The 20,527-nt window shown below is 43.3% G+C and overlaps 1 protein-coding gene across 2 annotated transcripts in view; it reads right to left on the bottom strand.

Moving 5' to 3' along the window:
• Nucleotides 1-3,421: 3,421 nt before the first annotated feature.
• LOC137431214 (transcription factor PU.1) overlaps nucleotides 3,422-20,527 on the bottom strand; it is a 22,822-nt gene continuing 5,716 nt past the window's right edge. For both annotated transcript variants that reach the window (XM_068122287.2, XM_078781665.1), the window contains exons 2-8: nucleotides 13,057-13,232; nucleotides 12,557-12,620; nucleotides 10,086-10,116; nucleotides 9,636-9,702; nucleotides 7,531-7,622; nucleotides 4,746-4,914; nucleotides 3,422-4,059 (exon numbers count right to left, since the gene is read on the bottom strand). In XM_068122287.2, the coding sequence (XP_067978388.1) occupies nucleotides 3,767-4,059; nucleotides 4,746-4,914; nucleotides 7,531-7,622; nucleotides 9,636-9,702; nucleotides 10,086-10,116; nucleotides 12,557-12,620; nucleotides 13,057-13,117 (777 nt within the window). In that variant the 5' untranslated portion in view covers nucleotides 13,118-13,232 and the 3' untranslated portion in view covers nucleotides 3,422-3,766. The remainder of the gene's footprint in view (nucleotides 4,060-4,745; nucleotides 4,915-7,530; nucleotides 7,623-9,635; nucleotides 9,703-10,085; nucleotides 10,117-12,556; nucleotides 12,621-13,056; nucleotides 13,233-20,527) is intronic.

Raw genomic sequence — 20,527 nt, 5'->3', positions numbered from 1 at the left:
TGACTGCATGTAAATGTAAACAGTAAACTAACCCTGACTGTATGTAAATGTAAACAGTAAACAAACCCTTACTGTATGTAAATGTAAACTGTAAAACTCTGTAAATGTTGGCACAAACACGATGAACCCAATAAGAACATTGGAACGTGAGGCAGCGTTCCTATTTTGGGTTGGGTTTCGAATTTGAATTTTAAATATTTTTTTTACGTGGATGCTTTCTCTTTTACGTTAAACTTGATGCAAACTCTGGTATTTACTGTTTATTGTTAACTGGTATTTTTTGTTCACAAAAACTGGTATTTTTTAAACATTCCGGTTTGTTCACAAAAAAACCGGTTTAACTTCCTCTGCTCGATCATCCCTCGAACCCTCCCGAGCTCCTGGAAGACACAGACCCTTGTTCTTCCAGTACCACACTCCTGGGTAAACTCCCAAAATCCAGTGTTATTGCTCACGTACACTCTTCTCTTCCTATTTTTCCCCATTTTTAAACCGCCTTCCCTCCAGGACTTAAAGCAGGAGTTTCACCACCATCTCCTGTTATCCCCCATCTGTGATCTTTTCTCCCCCTCTATTCCAATAAATCATACCTAACCCAATCCTTTCACTTGCAGATTATTTCCTTTTGTCCCTTCCTTTCTCTTTATCCCTCCTCTTTTTTCTGTTTGTTCATTCCCTTGCCTGTTGTGCCCAACTGTGGCCACATGCCCCAGGGAAAGGGGAGAAGGACACATGGAGGTGAACAAGCCCCACACAAGCTGAATGAAACACATCAGGAAGAACAAGGGGAAAGTGGGGATGACAAGAAAAGGAACAAACAAACTGACAACTAACAAACAAAACACGGTGAGGGAGAAGGGGACTATGACAATAACCTGGAAAAAGGGAGTGCTTGGGAATGGGGTCATTTGGGTAGAAGAGATCATGAGTAAGAATGCGGGATGACGTGAGGTAGTGTTGACCAGCTGGCTTGAAGCCCTGGAGGGAATAATGGGACTGAAGAGACTATGGAAGTTGGCTCCACAGGTGAGAGAAGAGGAACGAATGAATGAAGGTGAGCAATGAGCCTGGATTTGGGGAGTTTAACAGAAGAGGGTTTCTGGCTGACCATGTGCGTCCTACAGAAATCTGGAAAGGACAAAGCCAAGAAAGGCAGAGGGTGCAAGACCAAAAAGGAGGCGGTCGAATACAGAGAGGCCAGCAACCTGCCTGTGATGCGAAAGTAACACGCCTTGACACTCAGCTTCATGACAGGAGATCCCAATGATTATGAGGATCTTACTTTCCACAGCATCAAGCATCATGGTGTGCGGCAAGAGTGCCAGCCCAAAGGGGAGAGCAGTACTCCACCAAACTGCAAATGAAAGCCTTGTAGGTTGTCAACAGTTCAGACTGGCCGAGGAAAGACCTTGCACGACGAATAATGCCCAGTCACTGGCTGGCTTTGGAGGCCATTTTGGAAATATGGTCTGCCCAAGAAAGATCATGGCTGACAGTGAGACCCAAAAGTTTGAGTGGCTAAACCTCTTCAGGTGGTTTTTTTTTATAGGAAGTAGATGGCATGGTTTATTTGCAACTGGACCGATGTAATTTGGGCCGATTTTTAGTCTCAATCCGTCATTCGTTGTAAGTGTTGATGGTACGTTGACTTGAATAGACCGAAGAAATGGAAACTCCTTTCAGTTGTTCCTCTTTTCGTTCCCGTTGGATCAACTTCCTCATTCTCTTCAAACTCATTATTCCCTCCAGGTCTTCAACATAGCTGATCACCACCATCTCAGATCGTCATGACATGAATCCTCTCCAAGCCCACCTCTTCACAAGCTTCCATTTTTTCCCTTCCTGAGAGATTTTGCTTCTGAATTAATCTTGTCCAGCCCTTGTGTCCTCAATCAACATTAAACCTTAACCTGACCTCTCATCAACCTTATCACTCTTACCCCTCAACAATAAATCTTACCCCTCATTCTTCCCCACATATATTATTTGTCCAAATGTCCCTCTATTTTGTCCCACAACCCCACTGTTGGTGTGTTTCCCCCTCTCTTTCTCTTGTTACCCTCACCTGAGGAGAGGGTATTGCATTTGAGTGCGTTTGTTACTTGCAAAATCGAAGATTTTTCAAGTATATTGGTCGGTTGTGTTTGTGGTTCTGTCTGTCTGTTTGTCTGTTTGTTTGTCTGTTTGTTTGTCACTGCCGGTGGAATCCGTGAAGGTAAGCGCTTTTCGGTCTCTTCCCCCCACGCGTATTGTCCGCTATATTTTGACTGAACGCCTCGGAGTGTTAAGCTCATTTGGTCATCTGTGTCACCCTGCGGTGTTCACCACACAGGGTAGTCACACGACAATGTTAATGATGATGTCATAGGTGCCTCCAGTATGACGTCATAATTCGACAAGTACAAAACTTCATCCGATCAAGATTAAATTTTTTGAACATCTAGGGATAAATTGGTGGAGAAAAAAATAAAATAATGATGCCGTCATCGGTCACGTGGTTCGGACGCCATATTTGTTTTAACATAACAGCCTTAAAAACCACTGAAAACACATCCTGGCGAGGGTCTGCAATTTCTGATTGCTCTTTCTAGTTCTTTTTGTCCTGTTACGTCCTGATCCATTCTACGTTTCAGCTCCTCCATGAGCCTCGACTTTGGATATGCAAGAAATTTCCACACGGTCACACATCTGGATTATCGGAGGGACGGTTTCCTATCCCAACTTACTTTTGACCAAATAAGAGTTCAATTTGGAATCCCCAAAGCTGCTTCTTTTATTACGCTTGTGGGCTTTTTGGACCAAATTTTCATTGGTCTTCGCGGTCTTGTAGCATACCTACCTGCTGTAGTGCTTAAACATTAGTTTACCTTTCACCAAGCCCAGATGTGCTTGGGCCTGGGCAGGAGTTATACATCATTATTATTGTTGCCAAATAATACTAATATTATTATTGTTAATATTATTAGTATTAATTAATATATGCTTTGTTACAATGTTATCGTTGTTTTTTTATTTATTTTGTAATTGGAATGCCATGCCATGGAATGACCTATTCAACTGCTATATACACCTTAACATGGCACGCGTATAGAAACATTGGAATTCTTCTGGATTCATTGCAGTTAATTATCCTAATCAACTCAAGAAAACTGGACGATTATTCCACACATTCCACATTAGAAAGCTCCAGTAGAACTCCACAAAAAACATGCCTCACACACACACACACACACACACACACCTCATCCATTTTTAGTACATTTTATGTAGGCAGTCCCTCATTAAAATGCTTATTCTACTATGTATATGCATTCAATGATTTTACCTTCATATTTACAGCTTGCCATACCCAGTGGAACAATGAAACAAAAGGTACACACTTTAGTGTATGTAAATAAGAAGGAAACAGACATACAGTACATATCGTAAAAAAAGGTTTATTTACAAGCTTCTCTCTCCATTATTTTACTTTCAGCGAGAATCACGAACATTCGAGTCTGCGGATGGTAAACAAGATAAACTAAGGACTAAAGAAGTTAATTCAATCACAAATGGCCATTTCCCTATCATACATGTCCATCATTGTGGGATCATGCAGCCATATCCCAGGAGGTAGGTGCCAGGAAAAGACAGTGTTAGGAATATATGCGAGTGAAATGTCCAATAGCAATTTATGCCAGTCTGTCAAAGTCACAGTTCTCCCCAAGAAGGGGCAAAAACTTCTGATCAAAGATTCCTCCCTGTTGGCACGAGCAAATAGCCTCTCTCAGAGAAGCCTCATCATTTGTGATCCAAACTGGTACATCAGCTTCTTCTTCACCTTAATGATCTCCCCCGTTTGCTCGTAATTCCGTAGCGCACGGGCCAGCTTTTGATAGGTCATCGGTTTACGGTTTCCTTTACGCTGGCCCCAAGTCCTCGCCAGCTCTTCTTTGTTCCGTGAGCTGAACTGAAAGATCCCCTTGGAGCGGTCGACCCACCATACACAGTGTGCCATCTTCTGGTCCTGTAGAATCTGAAGCAGAAACTGGTATAGTCGAGTTTTGTTTGATCTGGGGACTGGAGGTGGGTGGCGGAGGTGAGAGAGAGAGACTTGAGGTTAGATGTTGTCTATACCATAAAAAAGCCGTGTGTGTGTGAGTCTGTGTGTCTGTGTGTCGCCATTTTTCTCAGATGGCTGAATAGATCTTCATCAAACTTTCAGAAATTAATCAGTGAGTGCCGGGGAGTGTTTTAGGCAAAAACGATTTTTGATTTTTTTTTGGGGGGGGGGGGGGGGGGATTATTTTGGGGATTAAAAAAAAAATCACTTTATCCCCTTGGATCTGGAGGCCTGAGCCTTTGTAGCTATGTGAAAGTTAATATAAAATGATCCCTAATATGTGTGTGTATGTGTGTGTGTAATAATTTCCTTAGTGGGTGAAAGGAAGTGTTTTAGGCCCCACAAAAAAATAGAAAAAAAAGAAATAGATTTCTTCAAAATGCCAACAGGATTAGAACATCACCGGGCAACGCTGGGCACTCCTGCAAGTATTTGATAAAATAACGATGAAACTCGGGCAGAAACTTGGCTGGTACTTGGGAAACAGAAGACTGACATTAAATAAATAGCACTAGGATCTGGAGTATATAAGTACATTGAGATGAAATAGGTTATGCATTGTACAAAAGTTCCTGTAGCAATATAATATAGTGTATATGATATAATTTAGCTTGGTTAAAAAACCCCAATATTTGATATCTACCTCTTTTGCGTGGAGCAACAATACCCCTTTCAGGTACACATTCCTCCACTTCCTTCTCTTCTCCCTCTGAGTCAGAAATCTGCAGTGTGGGCACGTCACTGTCATCATCTTCTTCCTCTTCGTCAAAGTTAATCCGTGGGGGCACAGATGTTAGGGTCAGTAGGGATATCTGTTAAAAAGAAAAAGACATCTGAGGTCAAACCGTTTCTCTCACCACATTTTCAGAACAGGAAATGACGTAAATAGCCCACATTGCATGCATTATTACTCTCAAAAACAAAGTGCACTGATGATGGTGTCTGTCGCTGAAATATGAGTCCTGAGCATGCATTTGTTTTTATAAAAGAAACCACAGTTGTTTGTGTAATTGTGTTACAAAGACTGAGTGAACAAAGGTGTTCTATGGAAGCATGTTTTTCTTCTTCTTCTTTCGAATGCAGCTCATGGCTGTGGATAGCATCATTGGCTGAGGGCATGGCTGTATCATCTGCAGGAATTTGGAATTTGTTCATGGTGGCAGCGATAGCTCGCCTACACTTCGCAGAGGACACTGTGGGATCTTTAACGTCCACCGACTAATGCTAACAGATGGGACGCCCAGTTTAACGTCTATCTGAGGGACGGCAACACGAGATCCAAACCCAGGCTAGACAGCTTGGAGGTGAGTACGCAGTGAGACAGCTCGACGAGACCACCGACGTTTTGAATTTGAGCCAGCTCATCTTATTTGTGCGTTATGTCAAAGGAGACGAGATCCAGGAAGACTTTCTGTTCTGCAAGCCTCTCACAACAACGACAAAGGCAGCTGACGTGAAGAAGCTTGTGGACGACTTCTTCAGAAGCAACGGCCTCTCGTGGAACATGGTGTCTGCAGTTTGCTCGGACGAAGCTGCAGCCATGCTGGGATGCAACTCCGGTTTTGGACCGCTAGTGAAGGCCGATGCACCACACATCATCGTCACGCACTGCGTCCTGCACAGACACGCGCTGGCATCAAAACCCTGCCTCCAAAACTGGCCAATGTTCTGAAAATCGTCGTTGAAACTGTGAATTACGTGTGAAGCCGTGCTCTGAATCATCGCATCTTCAAAGAGCTGTGCAATGAAATCGGCTCTGAATTCGAAGTCCTTCTCTACCACTCTAACGTTCGATGGTTATCATGAGGGAAGGTAGTGAGCCGTGTTTTTGCCCTGCGTGTAGAATTAGCCCTGTTTTTGCGAGAACACCAGCATTGCCATGCAACGCACTTCCAAGAGTCAGAGTTCATCCTCGCCTTGGCGTACTTGGCTGACATCTACGACGCACTCAATCATCTCAATTGCCAGATTCAGGGCGGTGGAGTGAACGTCATCGAATCTGAAGAAAAGCTGAGCACTTTCCGAAAGAAGTTACCGTTGTGGAGGCGGCGAACAGAGAACGACAACTTCGTGAACTGGACGAGTGCGTGAGCGGGATCGAAGATGAGTCTGAAGTTGGAGGCACTGCTGTACCGGGGGAGCTGAAGCAAGTGATTGCCACGCACTTGGATGAGCTGGGAAAGTCATTCGACGGCTACTTCCCCGACCAAGAGCAATACCCAGCATGGGTGCAGCAGCCGTTTACTTTCGACGTTGCAACGGCAGATGTCAACGACCAATACCTCGACGACCTCATCGAACTTCATCAGAGCCAGACTCAACAACAACTCTTCGGCACAACAACGCTCTCAACGTTTTGGTGCCGCCAAATGGAAAGGTATCCTCACATCACTAAAATTGCCCTTGAGATCCTCACGCCGTTCGTTATAACGTATCTCTGCGAGCATGCGTTTTCGAAACTGGTGGACATTAAAACAAAGAAAAGGAGCAGGCTTGCATGCGAAAATGATTTGAGGGTGGCCCTTGCCAAAACAAAACCACGCATTTCCCAGATCGCCTCCCGAAAAGAAGAACAGAAAACGCATTAAGATGCAATTCTTCTTTATTTTTTGGTCAATAAAGTGACCGGGTTGCATTTGAGGGGTTCCACGAGTGTTCGGTGGGTTTCGTTAGGGTCCGGCACCTTTAAAACGGTTAAGAACCACTGCTCTAGGCCATCCTGCCAGCCCACTTGGGAAAGTTGTAATAACACATAATCTGCAGGGCATTATAGAGTTATGACAGCAGTTGGACATCTTCACCGAGCGTAGAACGAACATGGAGATATGAGGAATATTTTATACTGTTGTCTACCAAACATCTTTAAAGAAGTCATTTTGTGGAGACATTTTTGAAATGAGGACAGCAGAAGCGTGAAACTCGATATTCAAGTGAAACTTCATGCGTGAAACTCGATGTTCAAGTTGGCCAATTGCCTTGTGTCAGACCTGCGTGTTCAAGCATCAGTGCACCGACAGTGGAAACTCCTTTCAGTTGTTCCTCTTTTCCTTCCCGTTGGATCAACTTCCTCATTCTCTCCATACTCATTATTCCCTCCAGGTCTTCAACATAGCTGATCACCACCATGTCAGATCGTCCCCCATCCAAAGCCATGATCCTTTCTGCCCTCGTGACATGAATCCTCTTCAAGCCCACCTTCAAGCCCTCTTCAAGCCCTTCTTCAAGCCCACAAGCTTCCATTTTTCCCTTCCTGAGAGATTTTGATTTTAATAATAACTGGATATCATATTCACTAAAGATTGATAAGAACATTTGGAATTACATCGAGATTGTCATGCTTGGAGTATCAGACAGATTGGGAGAAAAAAAATGGCAGTTTAACAATAATATACCAACTCCACGCAAAGCCCACGTAATTGTCCCCTTACCTCATTTTTACCACACAAGGTGGGGTTGGACTCTCGAATAGTTGCCAGAAGAGCCGGATTGTCCACAATCACTCCACCTCTCCTCTCATCACCTGCACAGACAAATTGAGGACAAACTCAGAGCTGAGTAAATTAAACCAGCAATTACTCGTCTCAATTGCACAATGCATCTCGTCTTGTCCACCATGCTCCATACAGAGCGGCGGTTATGCTGAAGCAGTTTCTTTGGTTAGGGTAACAATCTTGGGTCGTCACTCCGACACAGGATGCTCGGTAGACAGAAGGTGCAGCACTCTGTAATTTGGCCATGTCGCCGGCGATAGCTTTCTTACTCATCATGAAGGCCACAGTGGGATCTTTAACATCCACCAAGTAATGGTGGCAGACGGGACGCCAGTTTAACGTCCATCCGAGGGACGGCCCACACATTGATGAATCACCATATCTGTGATAGCGCAGGATGACACTTTATAGGTGGGCCAAGACTCAAACCAAGGCTACACAGTTTAGCAGTTGAGCGCATGTACCTCTAGGTCATCCTGCAAGCCCTACAACCAGTTGAATCACATAAGCACAGACTATCGGATTAACTCAACAGGAAGTTGATTGAGGTATTCCAACCGTCGTGGGAGGAAAGAGGACTGCTTGGCATACCTCAATCAACGTCTTGTTGATTCCGTCTATTTATTAGTCTCCTACCGGTGTACACCGGAGGGGACTATAGGTTTGCACTCCGTCCCTCCGTCTCTCAGTCCGTCAGTCCATCAGTCCGTCACGCAAAGAACAGTTTTCCGGACTTTTTTTCCTAAACTCTTAATGCTAATGATTTCAAACTTGGTACATGGTTTCCTCATGAAGTTCGAACTTCACGACGTTTCGATCATTTTTGACAAAGTTATGGCACTTTGAACTTTGGGAATTTCCCCAACAGTTTTCCGGACGACAGACTGCCGGTAGGGGTCATGTATTGCAGCGCAATACTCAGAACGCTTGTTCTACTACCTGTCTGACAACACAGATCGAAACTCTAGCCTTCCCCAGAAAGACTAGTCCTTCAGTCTACCCTAGATAATGCAGTGTATAAATTTACAGTAATCTCATTAAAGATCAGAATCTGAACAGGTCACCCACAGGATACAGAAAGACCATCCCTGAGGACTTTAACCCCAGTTCCAAAAGGTCAACAGCAACATGCGAGGCCAGGAAACCTCATTCTGGTGCACTGCAGGTGTGACCCTTCGGAGGGGGGAGATCATGTTGAAGGAAAGTGCAAAAGGACTATCTTGGTTCCAAATTACCCAGAATCCCATCATTTAGTTGTCATCTGTAGAGGAAGCTGTGTGTCACAGAGAAAATGAGATGTTGAGACAGAGCAAAAGAGGAAATATCTGTCATACAATCGGTGAATCACAGATCACTACCCACAAAGCCGGAAAAACAACATCCAGTGTTGAATTAACTTATTCGACTCGACTCGGCTTGATAATGTTTTACCTTCTTCAGGTACGAGAGAGAAGTTAGATGCTTCTAGACGAAGTTAGACGAAGTTAGACGTTAGTTAGACGAAGTTAGAGAAGTTAGAAGTTAGACGGGAGTTAGAGGAAAGAGAAATAAAAACCGAACACTATTAAAGAAACTGTACCCCGGAGTTCGGGTTGCATTTTGCTTACGCAGAGTTACAAAAGATGAATCAAGAACCAGATAAAGAGCACAAGCATTGAAACTCATCCGGAGGGAAGTGTAAAGGTGACATTCAAGGAAGCGAACGCAAGTTAGGACACGTGTTACTCGATCGACAAGTCACTAATGAGAGTGACGTTTAGGAGTTTGTGACGTCATCGGCAAACCAAAAGTCCATTTAGGGGTCTCCGCCACGGCCGATGAAAAGGAACACATTTTATACGAGCATGGAGGCGTCGAGGTCCAGAGGCGAACAAGTACACGAAGCACACAAATTGCGATCAAACAACGGCCGCGTCTCGTCACACTCGGGATATTTCCCCACCGCACGTTCTTTTAACTCGTTTCTTGAGTAACACAGACACCGCACAGACAGACATGTGTATGAGTGTCCCCAGAATAAGAAAGATCCCACTTCGACTCACCCATGGTCTCGAGATCTCGCTCGATGAACTGCTCGATCAGGTCGAGTGTGAGTTCAGTTTCAGCCGACTGTGGGGACAAGGTTTCGTTAAAGAGGAAAAAGGTCTCAATTATTTATTAAATGTTTGTTCCTCAATTCAACTTCTGCTTTCGCTTCTCCCCCTCTCTTTCTCCCTCCCTCTCTCTAGCGTCTTTGTGTATTCTATCTCTCGCATAATGTTATGTTTTAGGTTTGGGTTTATGGTTGTGTTTTCTTGGGATGACGTGGGGGTCGCTCCCCTATATACCCAATCCCAAACCTCCCTACTGTCCTGTTCCCCATTCCACATAGGCTTTCAGTTTCAATTGATCCCAGAACATCTGTCATTATTCTGCTTTTGTTTCTCCCTTGAGATATTGCTTGTTTATTTCAATGTTTAAATGAGTAATCACCCATCCCGCTCCCTCCTTACAATGTTGCTGTTGCTGCGGTGGATGTCAAACCTGAAAGGTGGAAGAGCAATTGATGAGAATCTTACCAAACACAGTGAGTTACATACAGACACATAACTAAATTTATATATATATATATATAAATAAACAAATGAATATATATATAAATATATATATAAATAAATGAATATATATAAATATATATATAAATAAATGAATATATATATATAAATAAACAAATGAATATAAAAAATAAAAAATAAATATATATATAAATAAATGAATATATATATAAATATATATATAAATAAATGAATATATATAAATAGATATATAAATAAATATATCTATATAAATAAATGAATATATATATAAATATATATATATAAATAAAAATAAAAATAAATGAATATATATAAATAGATATATAAATTAATATATGTATAAATAAATGAATATATATATTTTAAAAATATATATATATATACACACGCACACACACACACAAATAATAAAGGTTTAGCAGGCAGAGCTTTGTGACTATGGATAAGGTGAATGGCAGTGTAGTGTCGTGCATTTTCCGGTGTTTATTTACAGTTTGGTTCGCGAGGCACATTCAAACTGGTGCCATTGCTCTGTAATAAACAAGTGCATCCTTAAGAGAAGTCTCTTCTGAAAGTACAAGAGCCCCGCCCTTTCCTGCCCTACGTCACACAGGAAACACCCAGAAAAAAGTATCTTTGGAAGGAGGGTGTGCGATTGGATTCCACGAAAGAAAAGGAAATAAAACTAAAAGATGATGGTGTCCTGAACAGATTTTAAAATGGAAAAGGCAAACAAAGGAGGATAATTAAATTATTCTGCCGTTTATTGACCCGTGTAGAAACGTACGAAACCACATTGTTCGAAACTTGGATGACCGCCAATGGGACACGTAATGAATGGGTCCAGCAAACAAGTTAAAAAACAGACAACTCTTCCTGCCAACCCGCGTGTGGGAGGAACTATAGATTAGTACACGCGGTACCTGCCCGGTCCAGGAACTTAATCCGAAGCAAAGAGTTCAATGCTGGTTTACAATGACTTACTCGAGTTTCCTTAGGAATTTGACATTTACACAATTAACACTTTTAGTTTTAGTGGAAGAAGACTCAAAATGCTTCATAAAGTGGAATAGCCTAAAACGTGACGTGTGTGTGTGTGTGTGTGTGTGTGTGTGTGTATGTCTGTGTGTACGTCTGTGTGTGTGTGTGTGTGTGTGTGTGCGTGTGTGTGTGTGTGTGAGAAGGTATATGTGTGTCTGCGTGTGTGTGTGAATGTGCATGTGCATGTGTGTTTGTGTGTGTGTTTGTGTGTGTGTGTGTGTGTGTGTGTGCGTGTGTGTATGTGTGAATGTTTGTGTGTGTGTGTGTGTGTGAATGTTTGTGTGTGTGTGTGTGTGTGTGTGCGTGTGTGAATGTGAATGCGTGTGTGTGGATGTGCAGGTGTGTGTGTGTGTGTGTGTGTGTGTGTGTGTGTGTGTGTGTGTGTGTGTGTGTGTGTGTACGTGTGTGAATGTGTATGCGTGTGTGTGGATGTGCGTGTGTGTGTGTGTGTGTGTGAGAAGGTGTGTTTGTGTGTGTGTTTGTGTGTGTGTGTGTGTGTGTGTATGTGTATGTATGTGTGTAAATGTGCATATGTGTGAATGTGAATGTGTGTGTGTGTGTGTGTGTGTGTGAATGTGTTTGTATGTGTGTGTGTGTGTGTGTGTGTGTGTGTGTGTGTGTGTGTGTGTGTGTGTGAAGGTGTGTGTGTGTCTGTGTGTGTGTGTGTGAGAAGGTATATGTGTGTCTGTGTGTAAAAACAGTGTGTGTGTGTGTGTGTGTGTGTGTGTGTGTGTGATATACACAAAAACACAAAAAAAACACCAATAAATTAATAAAATTAAATATCAATGGTCCTTCAAGGAAGTTTAGATCTCAAGCAAAACTTCTTACTTGAACCATGTTTGTCTCCGCATCTAATTGAAAAGCTTGAAGCAAGGAGTGTGCAATGTCAGCAAGTGGTGAACAAAAACATAATTTAACAATCGTCTCAGAGAAGTTTCTTCCTTTCCCATCGAAATAAAACCGTTCATGCAACATGTTCGATGCAGTATTGTTTCAGTTTATCGGGGTACGTTCTTCGTTTGTGTGCAGCACGAATAGCGGGGTCGCATCATTGGCTGAGGACGTGGCTGTGCCGCTGCTGCAGTGCCCTCTACTGGTTATGGCAGGAATTTGGCATCTATTCATGGTGCCGGCAATAGCTCGCCTACTCTTCGCGAAGGACACCGTGGTCTCTTTAAGGTCTACCAACCCAGGCTGGATAGCTTAGAGTGTGCGAACCTCTAGGCAATCCCGTCAGTCCCGGGGTATATAAAAAGAGTCATCTACATATCGTGTACAAACAGAAAGCGGAAAAGCCATGGGTACACGCAGGGCATATATGATGCTTATTATGGATTACGTACTTGTATGTGCTCTGTGGACCGATGTCATAGATGTTTGAATCCGAGTTCACCAAAAGGCTTGAGGCTGGAAGAGTGAGGCAGAATACGGTAAATCGCCACCATCATTATTATTTTCACTATTCAGTTGTGAAGATGTGGGTGATACTGCCCACCTTTCAATACCCATCCCAGCACTCCCTTGTGGAATTGTGACCGAACCAGAAGGTATGGCCTAGCACCATGTATACCCTCCGAAGCACTAGGCAGATTACCGCCTCCCTGAGGGGCATTAGCAAACCAGCTGGGTTTTATTTCAGCAATGTGAAACGACCTAAGATTCCAGGAAGTTACACGATAAATCCACAATACTGCTGCCTTCAGCCGGAGCTGGACCCACAACTCATCGGATACCATTCTGGCGTTATGCCGCCGTCGGCCTATCCTCTATCATATGTTGATGTTGGGTTGTGGCTTTGCCATTGTTGCGGGTGGTTGACGCCGCATGGCCGTGTCATTCTCACCAATAGCATTGCTGAATTCTTTCAGCGAGCTTTGATGGAATTGTTGTTCCACGCTCAACATTGTGCTGCCTTTCGTCGCCCCTTTCGGTCTTTGATGAAATCCACGTCAACTCACTCTTTCCACAGTCAGTTTGTCGATATGTGGACAGTGATCTTCTCACCCGTGGCACTCCGACCTGAAGAATGAAATGAAGTGCAAATTAGCATGATTTACAGGCGTTTCGATTGAGTACATAGAATGCACATACATATTAAAATAAATAAATAAATATATATATATATTATATATATTATATTAGTCCTCGGAGAGCCCGTAACCAAAATTTCAAACCTGAGCTTCTGTTGGACAAAACTTACAGTTAGGTCTACCCATGTGCTTTGACTGTACAATTCCATATTGGAATAACAAGGGCCTGTCAGGTTGGCCTTGACGTATGCACACTTGCCTCTGAGCCATCTAGCCTGGGTTTCAATGTTGGCCGAACTACAAACTTGCATCCTGTTGTCTTACAGGTCGGGTATTTCATCAATGTGTGTGCCGTTCCTCAGATGGACGTTAAACTGGTGTCCCGTTTACCACCATAGGTTGGTGGACATTAAAGATCCTACCATGTCCTTCCCGAAGAGTAGGCGAGCTGTCGTCGACACCAATAACCCTAACCGGGTCAGGCTAACCCCAACCCGAAACCTAACCAACAAAGGGTTACCAGCTCTTTGTTACCTAACCAACAACAAAGAGCTCTTTAGCTCTTTCACGAGCCTCGATTCAGTATACAAAAAAAAAAGCAAAAGAAAAAAAAAGCCTAACTCTAACCAGCAGAGTGCTAACCCTAACCCTAACCCTAACCCTAACCCTAACCAACAGAGGGATCAGCCTAACCCTAACCAGCAGAGTGCTAAACCTAACCCTAACAACCCTAACCCTAACCAACAGGGGGATAACCCTAACCGGGTCGGGCTAACCCCAACTCGAACCCTAACCAACAAAGGGATAAGCCTAACCCTAACCAGCAGAGTGCTAAACTTAACCCTAACAACCCTAACCCTAACCAACAGGGGGATAACCCTAACCGGGTCGGGCTAACCCCAACTCGAACCCTAACCAACAAAGGGATAAGCCTAACCCTAACCAGCAGAGTGCTAAACTTAACCCTAACAACCCTAACCCTAACCAACAGAAGGATAAGCCTAACCCTAACCAGCAGGATGCTAACCCTAACCCTAACAACCCTAACCCTAACCAACAGAGGGATAAGCCTAACCCTAACCAACAGGTTGCTAACGCTAACCCTAACAACCCTAACCCTAACCAACAGAGGGCTAAGCCTAACCCTAACCTACTGGTTAGGATCGGTAACCGACACAATTTCGGTTTTCGAGGCCGGCCGATAGGCACAGTGTGACCAGAAGTGACGAGGTTCTCCTGACCACGTGGCCCTCGACTTGGTGGGGTTTGTCCGCACAATGTGGGCGCAATGTGAGTGCCAACCCTAACCTGAACAACCCTAACCAACAGAGGGCTAAGCCTAACCCTAACCAGCAGGGTGCTAACCCTAACCAGCAGGGTGCTAACCCTAATACTAACGCACAGCTCAACACAGCATATGAGTTTTTTAACCTAGCATCATGATCTATGTATTTAGAAGGGAATATCAAGCAGGCCAATTCCAAATATTACAGAAACAATCATATGAGGTACATATTCAACCATTTAAGTACATAGTGCTGAATATGTCAGCTCTGTGCTTCAGCAGAAACATGATCGATTTGAACTTGAGTTTATTACATACAAGATGTATCCACCAACTTCAGCCCCTCCCAAACCCCCATCACCTCTTGTCCGTATGTAACATATATATGTACAAATGAGGGTTTGAACTGATAGCTTTAAAGGAGGAAAGAGAGAGAATTCAATACTGTATGGACAAAAGTGTACATTCTCCGATATAAACTGCTATTGTGAGATACACCCGCAGGGGGCGCTCAAACATGCAACATCACTCTAATCGAAAAGGATGTTAAGATGGCTGTCTATTTGTTTCAAAATAATACAAATTCGAAGTTTTGTTAACAGAAACTCAGAAAGTCCAACATTGCAGCAATAGAGGGCCTTCCTTCAAACATGACCACAGTCCATGTGCACTCATATCCAAAATGCCTTCCGAGAGAGAATGGAGTGACGTGCACCTGCATGTATAATAGACTGTAAGACCAAGGCAACTCTTCTTGTTACCCTCGCCTGAGGAGAGGGTATTGCATTTGAGTCTGTTTGTCTGTTTGTCTGTTTGTTTGTTACTTGCCGGAATAGATTCCGGCAAGTATGTTGGTTGATTGGTGTGTCTGTCTGTTTGTCTGTCTGTCTGTGCGCAGTACTACGTCTACATCGTTGCACATAGAATCGCCATACTTTACACACGATTTCATCGGCCTTGCCCTGGAATAGACTGTGCCCAATTTTTAACTCTTTAGGCCCAAGGTCAAGCTCAAGGTCACCCAAAACGATGGTCACCCAATCATTTGCGCCTCCCAATTGAAGCCCCGCCCTTAGGGCGGGTACCGTTGCTAGTAATATACGTATAATGGCGACACAACAATTTTTACCACTTTGCTTTGAAGAACGGGAATGAAGGGGGAGAATCGTGTTAATATGTCTGGTTGAAGGCTTTCGGTGGTCAGGGGGCTTGAAGCCAGATTTTAATCTTACAGCCGCCATGTTGGTCGCCATGCAGCCGTCACTGCCACCATGCAGCCGTCACTGCGATGTGAAGCGAAAGACGCCTCAGAGCTGTCACATTCACAATCGCTATGTCGTATGTACTACCAATACGTGTTTCCTTCATTGTAAAAACTATCAAGTCAACAGTTAAAAGGATTTTGAGCAGATAGGTGTTACGGCCTTGGCAAGATCGATGGAGACAGCGATCTGTTAGCTTGTACACCACCCAAATAGCTACGTGGAATTATTTCATGTAGAGATTAAACCCACATCGTTTGAACTTTGGCAGAGGTCATTATTTACTTTTAATGATCCGAAATGGCCGATAAAAAAGAGTACATTCCGGCAAGTCCTCGGTCTCTGACTGATGTTTCATGTTTGTTTGTTTGTCCGCACAGAATAAATATGATTTTCTCTGCAACCGTTGGTCCGATTGACAGGAAATTTTCACCATAGGGGCAACTCCACCTGAAGAATCTTTTTATGATAATTGACGTCATAGGTCACGTGGTTCGGCCGCCATCTTGGAAAAATCGAAAAATTTGCACCTCCATATCTCCGAAAGCGCTGAATGGAAAAAATTGAGACCTGGCTCATTATAAAGAACTCTCCATGGGGAATAAAAGATGTTAATGATGATGTCATAGGTGCCTCCATGATGACGTCATAATTCGACAGGTACAAAACTTCATCCGATCAAGATGAAATTTGTTGAGCATAATCTAGGAATAAATTAGTTTAGAATTTTTTTTTTATGACGTCATCGGTCACGTGGTTCGGCCACCATATTTGTTTTAACACAAAATCCTTAAAAACCACTGAAAATACATCTTGGCGAGGGTTTGCAATCTCTGATTGCTCTTTTTCTTGTTGTCATTGTAGTTTGTTTGAAGTGCCATAGTGCCAACACCCTTTTAAGGTCTAAAAATGTGTGTGTGTGCGTGTGTTTGTGTCATTGGTTGGTATCTCCAAATGCAGATTTTAGAACGTGAAATGGAGTCCTCCCAGGTCTCAAATTATCCACCTCCGTTTCAATATGGGATCATGATTCATGGACCCGTTTGTAAAGTTTTCTTGTCTCAAAGTTTTGTTCTAAGGGCTCGTTTGGGGATCATCACCGCCGATCTCTGGACAGCTTTCAACTGCAGTTCGTTTGTCGTAATATTCCCAGGAATGTGTTTTCAGATCTTGAGTTTTTAAAACTGTATTTTAAGATAATATTGTAAGGTTCTTTTTTATCATTCCCATGGCTCCAATTATCGCTGGTACAATTTCGGCGCCCTGCACCTTACAAGCGCCATCCCAAATGCAGTGTGTGTGTGTGTGTGTGTGTGTGTGTGTGTGTGTGTGTGTGTGTGTGCGTGTGTAATGTTCAAGCTGCATCAACTTCGTAAGAACAAAGCGACAGTGATAGAGACGTTGTGGAGGAGAACATGGGCATCGACGGCTTAGACTGTTGCGAATGCGATCGTTGTAAAGAAATGCCTACAGCACGGGAACACGTGTGTTGCCAGGACTGGGATTTTCTATACGATGAATTGAATGAAAACAACCATTCTTAACTCATTGTGTAATTTAAGTTGCTGGGCTGGAGAATATTGCCGTAGCAATGGCCTCCCGCCATATAAATCACACCCTCATTTTTGGTCTTGCACCCTCTGCCTTGTCTTGGCTCTTTCCCTCCAAGGTCTTCTTGTTAACCTTCCAAAATCCCAACTCACTGCTCACCTCCACGAATCTGTTCCTCTTTTCTCTCACCATTGGAGCCAACCTTATTTCCTTTACCAGTCAAGAATTGAGTGACCCAAAGCAGTGTTCTGGGTTCAGTCCTATTGCTGATCTTCATCAATGATCTCTCTGACTCTCTGAAAAATCCCATTTTTCTATTTACTGATGACTCCACCCTCTGCCATTACATCCCTCATTGTTCAGACAGGTAGGCTGCAACCTCTTCCCTCTCTTCAGACCTGGATAAAATCACAAACTGGTTAAACAAGTGGAACATGTCTTTCAATCCTGACAAATCTCACACTTTATCTTTCTCCGAAAGGACCGTCTGGGAAACCCTTCATGTTAAGCCTGGTGGTGGCTTAACGGTTAAGGTGGCACACTTAAGATCTTTGGGTCCTCATCTGTTGCACTGTCCAAACTCATACCGCATTTAACCACAGTATTTTCATTGGCCTGTTTGGTGGGTTCATGACCACAGGTCCAAATTCCTTATAATGTGTTCATTTGTTCATTTTCTAATTTCTTTATCATTTATCAATGTATGAACTGTAAAAAGACAAGAACGACTCCTTGTGAGTCTGATCAGCATGTGCTATATTTACAAACCTTTCCCATGAGGTCTTGATAACACTAGGAACTAGAACGGCACTCGGTAGAGAGCATGCCTCCACCAGGCTGAACAGATTACAGTTTCTATCTCAATGATTGGGCGGATCTGGATTCGGACCCGAACCAAAATCTAATTGGCTTGTTCTTGTCGCCTAACCAACTCATCCACCAAGTCTTGTTGCAAGTCGTCCAAAACATTTTGAGATATCATGCTATATATCGTTTTTGGCCCTATCACTCAATGGTGAAGAATCACTTCAAAAGTCTAAAAACTCTCATATCCGGATTGGGATCTTCATCAAAATCGAAGTGATTGATCCTTGTCGCACACCCAACCTGTCCACCAAGTTTCCTCTAAATCCGTCCGCAACTTTTTGAGATATCCTGTTCACAAACAGACGGGGTGAAAACATAACCTCCATCCACCTTCGGTGGCGGAGATTGCAGACTTGTCAGGACTTATTTTGTGTGGTGTGTTTGTGTAGACATTGCATTGATGATTAAGGTCAATGTTCATATAACGGCCAAATATATCTTTTTGGTTTTACTCTATAGATTCACGTTACGATCGTATGTATTTTATAGACGTACTCACATGCTGTACGTTATAGACGTATGCACGTTCTAACAGTACGTACTTCATAGATGCACTCACATTCTAATTGTACATACTGTACTTTATTGAGGTACTCAGTTGAGAAAAGATAACGTGTAATATTGACTACCACGAGGTGGCGTTTGTGGCCTTTGTTAACACATTATGTGCGGACAGACAGACAGACAGATAAATGGACCCAAATGTAATACTCTCTGGCAGGGGTAATAAAGCTGCAGAAGCTCTCTTCGAGTAAAAGATGAATTCCATGAAAATCGTCACCCACGTGTGATTCCGTCACATTACCTGGTCTGCCACCTATAGTTTGCAGTTTCTGCATTGCATTACCAATAAGACTGCGATAGGAAAGCAGTACTATTGTTGACGTCCGAATTTTTTTTTCTAGACCTTGTGTTCACTAACAGAGCAGAGTTTTTATATCAAATCTCATGTCTGTTTACCATGTCCACATAGTGTGATTCCGTCACAAGACTATTCTGGGTAACAAATTTTGTTAACTGATTCCAGTGTAAGCCTCACTGAGAGTAGTACTCGTCTGTAGCCATGTGACAGTTCTGGTTCAATACATATAATTGAATTCTCTCTGCTCTTCTTAGCATTCAAGATAATTACCTTATATGTTCAAAATTAGAGTGCACATGGTGATTCCGTCACGATGGAATTCATGAAAAGCGATCTTATAAAGGGCCATCTACTTATCACGTATGCACTGGGGTTTTGAGCGTGGGTTTGAGGGAATAGTAGAGAAAATTTCAAGTGAAAATAAAATTACAGTACAATGAGGGTTGAGAGGAGAGAGAAATGAAGCTAGGGAGTGTGAGAGTACTGGGAAGAGATTGGAGAAGAGGTTTGGAGGAGATGAGTCAGGGAAATGGAGAGAAAGGGCCTATGTGGAGCATTTGGGGGGAGCAAGGGGGCGGAGAGGGTAGAGGGGTGAGAGGAGAGGAGAGGAGAGGGCATTGCATTTGGGTCTGTTTGTTTGTTTGTCCGCACAAAAAGTCAGTATGTTTATTAATTACATTGGATCCTTTACAACCCTAAGACCCTTTGTGATCCCTAAGACCTTTTTGAACCTTTACAACCCTGAGACCCATTAAAAACATGAAGACCCAAAGGACCCTGAAGACCCTTAAAGACTTCAAATACCCAAAAAAATAAGAGGAACCAAAAGAACCTCGTTCTTGTTATTATTTCGATTGCTCATCTACATCTTTCACGAGATCTGCCTGCAACCCTTTAAAGACCCAGAAGAGCCACAAGACGCAGAGGAGCCACAAGACGCAGAGGAACCAAAAGACCCCATGAACACTTAAAGGCCTCACCTTAACACCCAAAAGACCAAAAGGAACCAAAGCCCCAAAATACACTGAAAACCCAAGACCATGAAGACCTAAAAAGAGCCAGAGGATCCAAAGGACAAAACCCAATAGGTCCTAGAAGAGGGTCTGCAATCTATGGAATACTGCTCTCCCCTCTGGTCTGGAGCTCCTGCCTCACACCTAGCCCGACTTCACGCTGTTGAAACCAAAGCGTTCAGAATCATTGGAATCTCCCGTGATGAAGCTAACTCCAAGGGCCTTTCACTCACTCACCGCAGGCAGGTTGGTGGTCTTTCTGCCTTCTGCCGACTCCTCTCTGGCCTTGCCCCCCCAGCCCTCTCTGGGCTCTGTCCCCCAAATATTCCTACAGGTCGCACAAGATCTGCCTGCAACCCTCTTATGGTTAAACTGCCAAAATCAAGACTTTCTGCTCACCTTCACTCCTTCATTCCTCTTTTCTCCCACCTCTGGAACAAACTC

This window comes from Myxine glutinosa, chromosome 7 (assembly GCF_964187855.1).
Source record: "Myxine glutinosa chromosome 7, kmMyxGlut1.1, whole genome shotgun sequence".
NCBI lineage: Eukaryota > Metazoa > Chordata > Myxini > Myxiniformes > Myxinidae > Myxine > Myxine glutinosa.
Note: the sequence above shows the minus strand (reverse complement) of the source record. Positions and strands in the feature narration are given on the sequence as shown.